The sequence below is a fragment of the Schistocerca cancellata genome, chromosome 2 (assembly GCF_023864275.1).
Source record: "Schistocerca cancellata isolate TAMUIC-IGC-003103 chromosome 2, iqSchCanc2.1, whole genome shotgun sequence".
In the NCBI taxonomy this organism is placed as follows: domain Eukaryota; kingdom Metazoa; phylum Arthropoda; class Insecta; order Orthoptera; family Acrididae; genus Schistocerca; species Schistocerca cancellata.
This window is the reverse complement of record NC_064627.1, coordinates 308,534,024-308,550,679: the sequence shown is the minus strand read 5'-3', so window position 1 is coordinate 308,550,679 and position 16,656 is coordinate 308,534,024. Positions and strand designations below refer to the sequence as shown.

General features: G+C 45.9%; 1 protein-coding gene across 1 annotated transcript in view; it reads left to right on the top strand.

Annotated features, from left to right (window-relative positions):
* LOC126153633 (uncharacterized) overlaps window positions 1–16,656 on the top strand; it is a 558,426-nt gene that overhangs the window by 59,391 nt on the left and 482,379 nt on the right. The window contains exon 2 of the mRNA XM_049916084.1: window positions 5,750–6,236. Coding sequence (XP_049772041.1) covers window positions 5,750–6,236 — 487 coding nt within the window. The remainder of the gene's footprint in view (window positions 1–5,749; window positions 6,237–16,656) is intronic.

Genomic DNA, 16,656 nt, shown 5'->3' with positions numbered 1-16,656 from the left:
TCGCATTGTCCTGCCGGAATTGCGCAAGTCCGTCGGATGGACACGAATGGATGTAGGTGGTCAGATAGGATTCTTATGTACGTGTCATCTATCAGAGACAGACGTCCCATATCACACCAACTGCATACACCCCACACCATTGCAGAGCCTCCACCAGCTTGGACAGTCCCCTGCTGTCAAGCAGAGTCCATGGATTCGTGAGGTTGTCACCATACCCGTACACGTCCATCCGCTCAATACTATTTGAAACGAGACTCGTCCGACCAGGCAACATTTTTCCAGTCATTAACAGTCCAATGTCGGTGTTGACGGGCCCAGGCAGGCGTAAGCTTTGTGTCGTGCAGTCATCAAGGGCACACGAGTGGGCCTTCGGCGCCGAAAGCCCATGTCGGTAAAGTTTCATTAGATGGTTCGCAAATTGACACTTGTTGATGGCTCAGAATTGAAATCTGCAGCAATTTGTGGAAGGATTGCACTTCTGTTACGTTGAACGACTCTCTTCAGTCGTCGTTGGTCCCGTTCTCGCAGGATCTTTTCCCGTCCGCAGCGATGTCGAAGATTTGGTGTTTTACCGGATTCCTGATATTCAAGGTACACTCTTGAAATGGTCGGACGGGAAAATCCCCACTTCATCGCTACCTCGGAGATGTTGTGTGTGCCGACTATAACACCACGTTCAAACTCAGTTAAATCTTGATAACCTGCCATTGGCGGGCAACAGTAAACGATCTAACAACTGCGCCGGACACTTGTTGTCTTATATAGGCGTCGGCGACCGCAGCGCTGTATTCTGTCTGTTTATATATTTCTTTATTTGAATGTGAATCCCTATACCAGTATCTTTGGCGCTTCTGTGCATAAAGAATTGCAAAGGTACATACTTCCAACAGGTAAGATGCCAGTTTTCCAAAAGCTTATTACCGGACATTAATATAGCGTGTGCCCAATCTTCGCCTTTATGACGGCTTGATCTCTTATGGGTACATACTCAAAGAGGCGTCTGGATGTCTGTGCTGTAATCGCAGCCCATTCTCTCTCAAGAGGCAAAACCACTGAAGGCAGTGATGCTGGGCACTGGGGTCTGGAGCGAATTTGACGTTCTACCTCATAGCAAAGCTGTTCCATCGGTTTCAGGTCGGACCTCCAAGCAGCTCGGTCAATTAAAAAAGTTTATTGCCCACAAACCATTGCCTCTCAGATCCTTCTTTATGACAGGGATGCACTGCCATCCTGAAACAAACTATCATCGTCTTCGAAGTGCTCCTCTACTGCGCGCAGAACACAACGCTGTAAAATGTGTTCATATCCTTTCGCATTTATTGTTTTCTTAAGCGCAATAAGGGTAACACTCACTAACTACGAAAAACGCTCTTATATCCTAACGCCACCTCCTCCGTACTTCACTAGTCGTACTACAGATGATGGCAGATAACGTTTTCCAACCATCGTCAGACCCATGCCCTTACATAGGAATGCCGCAGGATATAGCGTGATTCATCAGACCACATCTCTCGTTTCCAGATATTCACTGACCAGCGGCATCGTCCTTTACCCCACCTCATATGTCGCTTAGCATTGCCTACAGAAATGTGTGGCTTATGAGCAGCTGCTCGACCATTGTACCCAATTCTTTTGAACTCCATGCGAAAGTCAATGAGCTACTTGAAACTTTCTGACGAATTAAAACTGTATGGCGGACCGAGACTGGAAATCGGGGCCTTTGCCTTTCAAGCGCGACTCATGACCCGTCCTCACAGCTTTAATTCCGTCAGTACCTCGTCTCCCACCTTCCGAACTTCACAGAAGCTGTCCTGCTTCCCTTGCAGAACTAGCACTCCTGGAAGAAAGGATATTGTGGAGATATGGCTTAGCCACAGCCTAGCCGTGCTTAATCTGTCAGGAAGTTTCACATCAGTGCACACTCCGCTGCAGAGCGAAAATTTGATTCGGGCTAATGAGCTACTTGTTGAGCCGGTATCACTTTGAATCTCACAGGTGATTCGTTCCGTTCATCAGTACTATTGCATTGGGAAAGTGTTGAGCAATTATTGTGTGGACGCTACCTTCAGACCCTCCAGGAAGATAAAATAATGTTTAAGATCGGCAAAAGATACACGACATCCTTTGCCTACACCGGGTGTATATAAAATTCCTTGCAGTTGTGGACTGGTTTATATAGGTACCACAAAAGAAGTGTTAACGCCCGTCTGGTTGAACACAACAGGAATTGCTGCGTGGGACATACAAATAAATTGGCCGTAGCGGAACATCTTTACCAAGAGGATGATCACGAAATAAAATTCACTGAGACGAGTGTCATATCGAAAACATCGCATTATCATGCCCGTATGTATGAGCACCGTAATAATTTTAACAGGAAAGAGGAAGGTGTTAAATGATATAAAATTTTGATGTCAATATCGCAGCGTAAGAATGCCGACCGATTACTTTCAATCGAGAATGTTGCCAGTACCAGAGATAATCTCGTAGCTGACGTCACTTGCAGAACTGTGGTGCTCTTTAAACTGCCTGTATATTCTGCGCTCCCTTGAGTTCTCATTGCAGTTCGCCACTTTACCTCTGAAGATGTCTCCCACAGTCGGAAAGGAAACATTAAGAGAAAGTTTTATATATCGACAACGGATTATTAGCCCGGAAGATTGACGTGATGTCAGTACCAGCCGTGAAAACTTGCTTTGCATAATTAATCTTCCGTTGATTTCATGAGAGTTTTTACAACCACTCTCCTCAATGTTCGACAGTCTCCGTCCGATAGCACACGAGATCTGCCTCGTCTTGGATTAGGTATGGTTGCTCCTTCACGTCCTCACTTCAGATTCACGTTACCACCAGTCGACATGGTCAGCATTGGAAGGGTTGAAATGTTCCTGATGGACGTGCAGGTCACATCCAATGGCTAGTCCTCGTTCACAGTCTCTAAGCTCTCATGATCGACTGATTCTGCTGTTACTGCATCTTTACTGACAACACAATTCCCCGCACTTCGTTTTACGCTGGCGGGTCCCTCTCTCGTGACATCCACTGTCTTCTTTGTTACATATGGCTGTCCGGATACTTTTGATCGGATATTGCGTGTGAATATAGAATGATACGTTTACTGAGAAACCTATGATATAACATTTATTACCAACACTGAATAAGTAATCGCGGTATAATCTCCAATGCGATCAATGTAACGAGAGGAACAGGGCAGTTTTTCTTATTCCTTCAGCACAGATTCCTTAACTGCAACCCATTTTTGAGCGTAAAAAACAAACAAACTGATAGGGAGCAAAGCCGTGGAGTAGTTATTTCAAATTTGTCACATTTGTTATCAAATCTACAGGTTGCGAATAGGTGGATTTTGCCGAAGAGAGGACATTTTCTTTGGTCTCAAATGTTGACAGCTGCTAGTTCGAGCAGGACTGTTTCATTAATCACGGTTACCAACAGTCATGTGGTTTAACGAGCTTCTCAGCTATTTCGTTGAAATTTACCAGTCTTTCAAAACCGCCCTCGTATATACCGGATGTTCGAAACTCAGCGCCCGAACTAAAAGGGATGGTAACGCAGATAAAAAGAATTATACTTCGTAAAATAAACATGTGTCGGAAACGTATATTGTTGGAACACTGTGCATGCAGACGTTTATTATGAGTAACCTAGAATAAAACGGTGTTAATTGTTTATCATTGCTTTATTGTTCTGGTCACAATTACTTTACAGTAAATGTGGAAAATGAGCATAGCAGGGAGTCTCGTGTTAACTGGAAAATGTGTGGTGTGTTCTGTACTTGTGTGGCTACTGCACGAATTCTTGTAAGCTATTCAGTCTCCGATTCAACAGAGGTACAATATACCTCGGCTTTCATGTAACCACATAGAAAGAAGTGTAACGGGGTGAGATCCGGCGATCTTGCAGGCCAATGTACAAGTCCTCACTGACCGATCCACCTATTGCGGGAAAGCAGTGATTATTACTGCTCGCATTGCATCTGCAAGGTGCGCTGGGTCCCCATCCTGAACCCCCCCCCCCCCCCCATCTTCTGATATCTATGGGTACCTCATCAAATAACACCGGCAGGAGAACTTCCAAGAACATTCAGTACATTGGCCACCTGAGTGGAGCAGGCAACTTGTAAGGCCCAAGTAAGGAGTCGCCCACGATACCGGCTCACACGTTTACTGCATAACGTCTCGATAATCTCGCACAGCTGTGATACTTGAGTTTTTATCCGACCATACAAGCAAGCTGTGACTATTGAAAATTCCTTCCCGAGTAAATGGAGCCTCATCTGTAAATATGACAGCTTCAGGAAAACGAGTGTGTTCATTAACCTGTTGCAGTAACCAGCGTACAAACTCAAGACGAGGTAGATAGTCATCTGGTCACATGGCTTGTACTCTCATAGAACGATAAGGATGAAGCAGCTGCTCAGGCATCACATCCCACACTAAAGTACAGTTAATGAGTACACACAAATTGCTCGTGTGCTTGTCCCTTGATTATTCTCAAAGCGTAACAACACTTCTTCCTCAACGACATCCTAGACACCTTCTGTGGTCTGCGTATTATCCCTGGTTACAATCAATATGCCGGTGTTTCCCATGGATTTCAGTAACTGTGCGATAATGTGGACAATTGCTTGCAGGAAAACATTCGAGGCGCATTCACTGGGTTGTTCTACTATCGCCTTCAGCCGCACTGGAAGCAAAATGCATGTCTCGCAGTTCTCCTTACATGTAGCACCAACAGTCCTCCAAGCACTAGTGCTACCGCCGTTTATTGACTCAATATCGAAGAGCATGACATCACCAAATACAACGTATCTCAAACTAATAAAACAACGTTAGACACGACGACTTATATCTGCTCCACTCCCGTATTACTTACGCATGCTCAGTGCTCACGCAGTGTGGGTTTCGAGCACATGATTGCTTTACGAAATATGTATGGTGAACACTAATAAAATCGACAAAATGCAGGGACGGTTGGAATGGAGGAAAAATGTCCTATAAACACGTGTCCAGAAATGCATCGTTGCCAAGTAGGTGGCGCTGACGAATGAAAGTTCCTTTGACAACTTGCTGTGTGTTCCTTGTTTATTGCAGGCTGTCTAATTGCCGCAGCGTATTTAAGCAGATGAATGATCCTTTATTCATGTCGGGAACAAGTCGAGATGGTGTACTCCCAAGCCGATGAAAACGGCCGAGAGGCAGCATGGCTATACCAAAACAAGTACCCTCACAAACACCTACCACATCAGACAACATTTCAAACCCTTTCTGGGTGATTATGGGTCCTTTCAGACAGGCGAACGTGCACAGAAGTGGTGGACTGTGTGTACATCAGATTTGGAGGACCGGTTTCTACAAGACATGCTGCCTCTCGACCGCATCCATCTGCTTAGGCGTACACAGACACCATATCGGATTGTTCCCGACATGAATATAGAACAATTCTGCTACTTACAGTACGCTGCGTTAATCGCACAGTCTGCAACACACGAACCTTCACTCGTCAATGAGTTCTATCGTGGCATGCATTTCTCGACTTTTCTCCTCCATTTCCCGTGGAATCAGTCCCTGCAGTTTGTCAATTTTATTAATGTTAAATCTGTATTTGTTTTTTTCTCCTGTATCATCCTTGGCCTCTGAATTTTTTGAACACCCTGTATAATGCAGAAGCATAAATGAGAGAAAGTTACCACTCTTGACTGCCAAGTTTCTTACCTTCTTCTTCTTCGCAGGAGCAGAATACGAAGCTGCAGCGACGTGTGCAGTACCTGGAAGACCTGAAGCGGCTGCAGGTGATGCACAAACAGCTGCGCGGCGAAGAGGCTGACGCCGGCCACGGCCAGGCGTCTGCGAGGGCGGCAGCAGGTGGGGGAGGAGCGTCGTCTGCGGGGGCGGCGGACCCCACGGCTCGCGGCCGCTCGCGCTCCGTGGGAGTACACATTCCGCAGCCGCCGCAGCAGCAACGGCAGTCTCCGCAGAAGAGCAAGGCCAAGGTCTCCAAGTGGACCAAGGTGAAGGAGGCGTTCCGCTGGGAGCGCGCCGCCTTCGCTGACCACGGCCACCACCACCAGCAGAGCCAGCAGCAGCACAAGAGCTCCGCCGCCCGGCTGGCCGCCGCCGCCGCCGCCACCGCCACGCGCGCCTCCCCCTCTTCCTCCTCCTCCTCGTCGGACGACCTCGACATCCACATGCACTTCTCCGAGATCTTCCCCGATACTGGTGAGTGACACTTCATATTCTCCTCACTACCTTCGTAACGTCCACCTCCGTATGCCAAGCTGCTGTGTATGTTGGAGTGGCAGGCTAACACCGATTCGATGAAGCAATCCGATAGTATTCCAACACAAAACAACTGTCGTGCAGGGCAGGCTACACATTGGGGGCTGGAAAACTGTTCTTGTCTCTGAACCATAGGCTATCCTGCAAAGCAAGTCTATATGGCATGCTGATACTACTCGCACACAAGAAGTCTGTTGTGTCAGTCAGCCTACACATCAGGGGCTGAAAAAAAAAAGCTGTTCTTTCCCCTGGTGTGTAGGTTGACCCGCAAAGCAAGTCTATAGGGCGTGCTGACACTACTCGCACATAACACATCTGTTGTGCCAGACAGCCTACACATCATCTTGATCAATGTATGGAAGACACTTGGTAGCTCTCACTTTCTGATAGTTACATTCCTCTATGGAGTGTCTCGACCAGTACAGCATAATGGAGTAATTGGGAGTGAACACAGATCTCTTCTGTATGAATCAACATGGGTTCTGAAAACAACGATACTGTGAAACCAAGCTCGGGAAACAGTAGATACAACCTTATGGACAGCATTCAATACAGTTTTGCACTGCCGCCTAATGAACCAAATACGAGCATATGGAATATCACACCTACTTAGTCACTGACTTAAGGGTTTCTAGCAAACAGGAGACAGCAGAGAGAGAATACTTCAGACATATGAAGAAAAACAATTTTGGATGTGTCCCAGAAGAGTTTTTTATAGGACAATTACTTTTCACAATATCCTCATACATAAGTGAAGTACTAGATAGATCCGTGAGGCTTCTCTTGGATGATGCTGCAATATACAGAGAACTCCCGACGCTAGAAAACTGCAGGAAGGGTGCAGAGGACCGAAGCTTGGTGCTGAGAGCAGCAATTGATCCTCAACATAAATAAATGTAACACATAGATGGAAGATCCTTTACTATATGATTACACAATTACACAATTGCAGAACAGTCACTGCTTGCAGTTACTTAGATAATATATCTAGGAGTGTGCGTATGGAGCGATGTAAAGTAGAATGACCACATAATGCTATTGCCGGTAAGGCAGATTTCAGACTTATATTCACTGTAAAATATCAAGAAACGTAGTCCATCAACAATGGAAGTAGCTTACAAAACATTCGTCCGACCAATACTTTCACATTGCTCGTCAGTATGGGACGTGTACGAGATAGGGGTGATGCAGGAAATAGAAAAGATCCAAAGAAGAGCAGCACGTTTCGTTACAGGTACGTTAAATAAGCGCTTAAGCGTCACGGAGATGCTCAGGCAACTCCAGTGGCCGACACTGCAAGAGAGAAGTTCTGCGTCATAGTGTGGTCTACTGTTAAGTTTCTCAGAGCGTACTGCAGGTTCCTGGAAAAGTCAAGCAATATATTGCTTCCTCCTATGCAGAGTTAACGAAAAGAGCAATCGTTTTGCCCGCGAACAATACGAAATTGGAACAGAAAAAAAAGAGAGAAGTAACACTGGTACGCGAAGTACCTTCCGCCACAAACTGTAAGGTGGTGTGCGGAGTATAGACGTATATATACACTACTTGCCATTAAAATTGCTACACCACGAACATGACGTGCTACAGACACGAAATTTAACCGACAGGAAGAAGATACTGTGATATGCAAATGATTAGCTTTTCAGAGCATTCACACAAGGTTGGCGCCGGTGGCGACACCTACAACGTGCTCACATGAAGAAAGTTTCCAACCGATTTATCATACACAAACAGTAGTTGACCGGCGTTGCCTGGTGAAATGTTGTTGTGATGCCTCGTGTAAGAAGGAGATAAGCGTACCATCACGTTTCCGACTTTGATAAAAGTCGGATTGTAGACTATCGCCATTGCAGTTTATCGTATCGCGTCATTGCTGCTCGCGTTGGTCGAGAGCCAATGACTGTTAGCAGAATATGGAATCGGTGGGTTCAGGAGGGTAATACGGAACGCCGTGCTGGATCCCAACGGCCTCGTATCACTACCAGTCGAGATGACAGGCATCTTATCCGTATGGCTGTAACGGATCGTGCAGCCACGTCTCGATCCCTGAGTCAACAGATAGGGACGTTTTGCAAGACAACAACCATCTGCACGAACATTTCGACGACGTTTGCAGCAGCATGGACTATCAGCGCGGAGACCACGGCTACGGTTACCCTTGACACTGCATCACAGACAGGAGCGCCTGCGATGGTGTACTCAACGACGAACCTGGGCGCACGAATGGCAAAACGTCATTTTTTCGGATGAATCCAGGTTTTGTTTACAGCACCATGGTGGTCGCATCCGTGTTTGGCGACATCGTGGTGAACGCATATTGGAAGCGTGTATTCGTTATCGCCAAACTGGCGTATCACTCGGCGTAATGGTATGGGGTGCCATTGGTTATACGTCTCGGTCACCTCTTGTTCGCATTGCCGGCACTTTGAACAGTGGACGTTACATTTCAGATGTGTTACGAACCGTGGCTCTATCCTTCATTCGATCCCAGCGAAACCCTACATTTCAGCAGGATAATGCAGGGCCGCATGTTGCAGGTCCTGTACGGGCCTTTCTGGATACATAAAATGTTCGACTGCTGCCCTGGCTAGCACATTCTTCAGATCTCTCACCAATTGAAAATGTCTGGTCAATGGTGGCCGAGCAACTGGCTCGTCACAATACGGCAGTCACTACTCTTGATGAACTGTGGTATCGTGTTGAAGCTGCATGGGCAGCTGTACCTGTACACGCCATCCAAGCTCTGTTTGACTCAATGCCCAGGCATATCAAGGCCATTATTACGGCCAGAGGCGATTGTTCTGGGTACTGATTTCTCAGGATCTATGCACCCAAATTGCGTGAAAATGTAATCACATGTCAGTTCTAGTATAATATATTTGTCCAATGAATACCCGTTTTACATCTGCATTTCTTCTTGGTGTAGCAATTTTAATGGCCAGTAGTGTATTAATCTGTAAGACTTCGTAATAGCAGCTTCCAGTAGAAGAGGCAATTCTCGTTAGTACGTACGCACTCAGGTGCGAGTTAACAGGTTTAGAAACGCATTTTGTCTGCTGAGCTGAGCGAGTGAGCGAGTTCAGGCCTACCTTCGTGACGTACGCGCAGCGGCCTGTCTTTCTCGTGGGCTGCGGCGTGCTCGCTATGTCGTCACGTAGGTGTGCGCCCGTGTCCCTCTAGCGGCCAGTGTGGGACCTGAGCTCTCTTTGGTCCTTCTTCCGTAGGCAATGACTATCCTTTCAACGGTTTTCATTTTACAGTGTCCGGCGCGTTTCTTTTTTAATGTATCTTATAGATCGGAATGAAGAACGTAATTAATTATATAGTAACAGTTTAACACAAGAAGCCAAACAGGTAGCCACGTAAATGGATAGTACACGCATCATTCGTTACTGGATACCGACAGACTCCGTAGACAGCGAAGGTGCCGTAATGGGTGGTGGCTAAGATAAATGGTTCAAATGGCTCTGAACACTATGGGACTTAACGTCTGAGGTCATCAGTCCCCTAGAACTTAGAACTACTGAAACCTAACTAACCTAAGAACAGCACACACATCCATGCCCGAGGGGCTAAGATAACATTGGGAACTTGAAGAAGCAACATGATTGCGTATAACTCAGAAAAGTAATATACAAAAAATTCTAAACGTGTCCCTTATCCTGAAACGACTGTAAAATGATGGATGACGATGATGGTGGTGGTGGTGAAGGTTAGCGGCGTAGCGTACTTTCACTGACATTTCCATGTAAACATCGCGGGAAAGTTCTTCGAACGATGACAAGGGGCTCACATTTACGCCATTCATAAATAATTTTGAGAATTTTTGTAGTAAACATTACCTCGTATTAAATCATTGCATCCATCCTTTCAAGAGCTGCCGGGTAAAGTTAATACAGTACTTCAATCCGTTAAAACAAAAAGAAGTTTGCAGCTTATCGGTTCCTATTGAGGTATGAGGTATGAGAAGTTTACACTCAGTTAACTGTTTCGATGCATCGTAAGCACAGAAATTTTCGTACGAGGGAGCTTGTTGGATAGGTTTAGGATAGTGCCGCCTAGATCACTTAACGTCGTATAAAGACGCCTGTAGTAGAAACTGAATGTTTTAGGATGTACACTGGGCTGAGACAAGGGGACGCCATTTCATCTGTTTCATTTAACCTCGTCTTACAGAAAATCTAAAGAGAATTTAGCGAAACTAATCGAAAAGGGATCCAAATGCAGGAGCTGGTGTAGCATTAATAAGTAGTCCCAGAACACAAGTAATCAGAATGATGCAAAATTATCACAAAGCCACTGAGAAGACAAGATTTCATCTTAATGAAGACAAGACAGAACATCTAGTCATAAATTAGAAAGCCTTTGGCTGTAGATGTGTTCACTTTCAAGTAGAGTGACAACTTCAAGTGAGTTTTATCAATCTGTTAAGGAACAAATCGCTTAATACGAACTTCAAAATTCGCTTGTATTAATCGACTATAATAGCAGTAACATTATACATAAGTAGATCATTAATACTTAGAAAGAAATATGAAGAAGAACTCTTAACATTTGAAAAAAATACTAAGAAAAATCTTTAGAGTGGTGTATGATGAAAATAACATTGATTGAAGGTTAAGAAATAGTGAGGAATTAAAAAAAGCTGTACAAACACTGTAACATTGTCAAAGTGTGAAAGAATGGCAGGTTGAACTGGACAGACAATACAGCAAGAATTATGGAGAATATAATACCTAGAATAGCATTCTTCAGAACAGTCGTTGGAGCGGGAGGAAGAGGAAGACCCAGAATTAGGTGGCGAGATAACATCAAACATTAATATCAACGCCAAAAGAACAAACAGTCCACTCGACAGAAAGAAATGGATAGGCTCGTAGAGTCAGGAATATGACCGATAAGGCCCTTGCCACATTAAAATAAACTGACATCACTTAATGAGGGATGATGACCATCTATATGTACATGAATACTCAGAAAACCACCATGAAGTGCATGGCAGAGGGTACTTCACATTGTACGGCTATTAAGGGTTCTTTCAGTTACGTTAGGGTATGGAGAGCGCAGGAAGAATGATTGCTTAAATGACCCTATGGACACTGTAATCAGTCTTGCTTTCGTGGTACGTAAAGGAGCAATATGTAGAGTGTTGTAGTGCATTTCTAGACTTCTCACTCAATATGGTTCTTGAAAATCTGTAACTAGACCTTAGAAGGATAGTTAGCGACTATGTTCAAGCGTCTGTCACTCCACGGTTTTCGGCAATTCCGTGACGCTTCCCATCGGTCAAACAAACCTGTGGCTATCTTAAATGAAAGTTCCACCATTTGACAATACAGCTCGTCTATTCTACTGTACGATCATGATTTCGGTCTTCGGCCATTTTCAAGTACAACAATGTCGGGCACAATCAAACTTCTATAAACGAAGTCATCGACGAAATACATTCACTTGGTTGTATGACGCAGATGTCAGAGCATAAAAACGAGAACATATTTACAAAGTATGGGGCAGAAGTAAAACAAACATGTGTGAAATACGCCGAATAACAGTGCCATAAAAAATGGTTCAAATGGCTCTAAGCAGTAAGGGACTTAATATCTGAGGTCGTCAGTCCCCTAGACTTAGTACTGCTTAACCCCAACTAACCTAAGGACACCACACACATCCATGCCCGAAGCAGGATCCGAACCTACGACCATAGCAGCATCGCGATTCCGGACCGAAGCTCCTAGAAGCGCTCGGCCACAGAGGCCGGCAACAGTGCCATAAAATGGTCAACAAAAACAGTCGTTACATGTGCAGGCACCATTATCTCAAGCCACACTGTTATTCAGTGTATGTCAAACCTGTTTGTTTTATTTATTATTATGTTCACGATACGCGCGTCCCCATGTCGCAAACACCGTAACGCAGAAGTTACGCCAAGTCGAGGGGGAGACACTCGAACACCCGCCCCTGTAGTCCTGATCTCTTCCCATGCGATTATCACGCCCTTCATCCCTTAAAAAAGGTCTTGTAGGGTCGATAATTCCCGGCGAACGAGGATGAGCAGCAGGCGTTTATGGACATTTTCACGCAGCGGGACAGGGTGTTTTACCAAAGGGGTATCTTCAACTTGTGCGTGGGTGGGATGATTGCCTCAGCGCTCATGACGATTTTGCCTGATTGGCACACCGATTCTGGACTGTACAGCGGTCGAATGGAAACTTTTTGATCGCTAGATCATTAATATACAGTACAAGGAGCATTCAGTAAGTAACGTAACACTTTCTTTCTCGGCCAATACCGGTTCAAAAAATGTTTAATTTGTTGCGGGACATCGTGGAATATTCCAGGTACAGCCCCTATAGTTTCATTAAATTCCGATAGGTGGTGACGCTACACGTGTCTTCCAAAATGGCGTCTGTAACAGAGGGCGTTCCAAGCAGAGTTGACATAGATTCATTTGGCGGGAAACCAGAGCATCGCAAATATTCATAGACACTTGTAGAATGTCTACGGAGACCTGACATAGAACAAAGGCACGGTGAGTCGTTACGCGGAAGAGTCTATCATCAGTGCAACAAGGTCGCGCAAACTGTCCTACTTCCCGCGTGCCGACCGGCCGCACATAGCTGTGACTCCTGCAATGCTGGAACTTCCGGACGGTTCATCCGAGGTGATGGATAGGTCACAATCAAACACCTTCCTGCTCAATTGGACGTCTCTGTTGATAGTGCTAACACATCGTCCACCAGTTGGGGTACTCAAAGCCGCACGGGATTAGCCGAGCGGTCTTAGGCGCTGCAGTCATGGATTGTGCGGCTGGTGCCGGCGGAGGTTCGAGTCCTCCCTCGGGCATGGGTGTGAGTGTTTGTCTTTAGGATAATTTAGGTTAAGTAGTGTGTAAGCTTAGGGACTGATGACCTTAGCAGTTAAGTCCCATAAGATTTCACACACATTTGAACATTTTGTCGGTACTCAAAGGTGCGGCCGGCCGGAGTGGCCGAGCGGTTCTAGGCGCTTCAGTCTGCAACTGCGCGACCGCTACGGTCGCAGGTTCGAATCCTGCCTCGGCCATGGATGTGTGTGATGTCCTTAGGTTAGTTAGGTTTAAGTAGTTCTAAGTTCTAGGGGACTGATGACCTCAGCAGTTAAGTCCCATAGTGCTCAGAGCCATTTGAACCATTTTTTTTTAACTCAAAGGTGCGACCCATTGGGTTCCTCACCGCCTAGCAGAAGACCAGAAGGAGCAACGAAAGCCATCTGTGCGTAATAGCTTCCGGGTTAGGTGGCTGATCGTAATAATTTTTTAACGAAAATCGTCACAGGTTCTGACGTCGACCAGTAGAGTGGTATCATGCGGGAGTGTGGGCCCTCCCAGTAAGCATTGAATGTTTATTATGTTCAAAAATAGTCGCTGCAGTCGTGGACTGTGCGGCTGGTCCCGGCGGAGGTTCGAGTCCTTCCTCGGGCATGGATGTGTTTGTTTGTCCTTAGGATAATTTAGGTTAAGTAGTGTGTAAGCTTAGGGACTGATGACCTTAGCAGTTAAGTCCCATAAGATTTCACACACATTTGAACATTTTTTTGTTCAAAAATAGGGTTTCCTAGCGAAAACAGTGTGGAATACTACGGTGTATTGGAATCCTAAATAAGATCAACCTGCTTTCAGAAACAAAAGCCCCCTCGTACAACATGAAGAGCAAGGGTCCCAACACACTTCCCTGGGGCTTGCCTTACTCTGCTTCTACATCTGCCAACGATTCTACTTCCAAGATAACTTGCTACGTCCAATCCTCCAAGGAATCCTCAATCCAATCGTGTACATATTTAGACAGTGTTATCATAAAGTTCGTAAATGATGAGTAGCTCCTTGTTTTTAATTCATTTCGTCCATTAATTTACTGTGCAGTTTACACGTCAGATGAGCACTGACGAGACCCGGCCGTTGGGTCACTTGTTCTCTCGTCGTGTTCGGGGCCAACAGAGAGGGCTGAACGGGGCGGTCCACGGTCCGAGTCACGGCCCTGGAGGAAGCGGAAGAGACCGACCGCTTCCTTAATCCGGCGACCGGCTATGAATAGCGCAGACAAATCACCGCCAGTCAAAACTTGTGTAAATGTTTGGAGCGGCGCCTTCCCCGCGGAAGGCAGCGCCTTACGGTATAAATGGAGGCGGCTACGGCTGCGACCGCGGCCGGACGGAGCGCGCCGGTCAGGAGGCTCGGCTTTAAGGCTGGGCCGGCTTATTTTGAAGCGCCAAAGTGCGTCACTGTGGTAATTATAGTGCGCCGCGCCGCGCCGCGCCGACCGCCAGCACGTGCTGCCGCGAGCCTTCAACGCCGCTCAGCCGCGGTCTGCCCCGGCCGGCGACGGCTCCGGCGAGGGACGGTCGCGAGTGAAGCGCACAGTCTGTAGGTAGTGACGTGCGCCGACGTAAATGTGCACTATCTGAACCAAAGTATCTGGACATCCATCAGTGTATATCAGTATAGTGTTCTCCCGTCTTCGCCTTTATGGCGGCGTGAGCTCTGCTGGGGACACACAGACGCGTCGGAATGTCTGTGGAGGAATGGCAGCACGTCCTTGATTGATGGCCGCAACTAGAGAAGGTAGTGATGTTGGACGCTTGGGTCTCAAATGAAATCGACAGTCCAGCTCAAAAGTGTTCCATATCATAGGGATCAGGACGGAAATGCCGCGCGGGATTAGCCGAGCGGTCTAGGGTGCTGAAGTCATGGACTGTGCTGCTGATCCCGGCGGAGGTTCGCGTCCTCCTTGGGGCATGGGTGTGTGTGTTTGTCCTTAGGATACTTTAGGTTAAGTAGTGTGTAAGCTTAGGGACTGATGACCTTAGCAGTTAAGTCCCATAAGACTTCACACACATTTTTAGGACGGAAATCTAGATAGTACAGTTCATTTCAGGAATGTTATTGTCCACAGACAAATGTCTCATAGATGCTGCTTTAAATTGACGTGACAAAACTCATGGGATACCTCGTAGTATCGTGTCGGACCTCCTTTCGCCCGGCGCAGTGCAACAACTCACTGTGGCACGGACTCAAGTAGTCGATGGAAGTCCCCTGCAGGAATATAGAGCCATGCTGCCTCTTAACCGTCCATAATTGCGAAAGTGTTGCCGGTTAGTTAGGTTTAAGTAGTTCTAAGTTCTAGGGGACTCATGACCTAAGATGTTAAGTCCCATAGTGCTCAGAGCCATTTGAACCATTCTTTTAATTAATGACAGGTTCAGTTGCACCAGAGGATGTAGTCCATTCCATGTAAACACAGCCCACACAGTTATAGAGCCACCACCAGCTTCCAGAGTGCCTCGTTAACAACTTGGGTCCACGGCAACATAGGGTCTGCGCCACACTCGTATCCCACCACTAGCTGTCACCAACTGAAATCGGGACTTATCTGTCGCATCTTCTAAGTGTTCTGCCAACAAAGCGCAGTCTTTGTTTCGCCTTTTGCACAATAATATCTATGTGGTCTTTCCAATTTAAGTTGCTCGCAATTGTAATTCCTAGGTATTTAGTCGAATTGACAGCCCTTATATTTGTGCGATTTATCGTATACCCAAAATTTATCGGCTTTCTTTTAGTACCCATGTGGATGACGTTGCACTTTTCTTTGTTTAGCTCGAATTGCCACTTTTCGCACCATATAGAAATTTTCTCTAGACCATTTTGTAGTTGGAATTGATCGTCTGATGATTTTACTAGGCGGTAAATTTCAGCGCCATCTGCAAACAATCTAAGGGGGCTGCTTAGATCATTTATATAAATCAGGAACAGCAGAAGGCCTATGACACTACTTTGCGGAACGCCAGATATCACTTCTGTTCCACTCGATGGTTTACCGTCTATCACTATGAACTATGACCTCTCCGAGAGGAAATCACGAATCCAGTCACACAGTTGAGACGATACTCCATATGCAAGCAATTTGATTAATAGTCGCTTGTGAGGAACGGTATCAAAAGCCTTCTGGATATCTAGGAATATGGAATCGATCTGAGATCCCTTGTCGTCAGCACTCATTACTTCATGGGAATAAAGAGCTAGATGTTTTGCACAAGAACGATATTTTCTGAATCCGTGTTGATTATGTATCAATAAGTCATTTTCTTCAATGTGATTCATAATGTTCGAGTACAGTATATGCTTCAAAATCCTACTGCAAACTGAGGTCAGTGATATGGGTTTGTAATTCAATGGGTTACTCCTATTTCCTTTCTTGAATATTGGTGTGACCTACTTTCCAGTCTTTAGGAACAGACCTTTCGTCAAGTGAGCGGTTGTATATGATTGCTAAGAAAGGCGCTATCGTGTCTGCATACTCTGAAAGGAACCTGATTGGTATTCCATCCG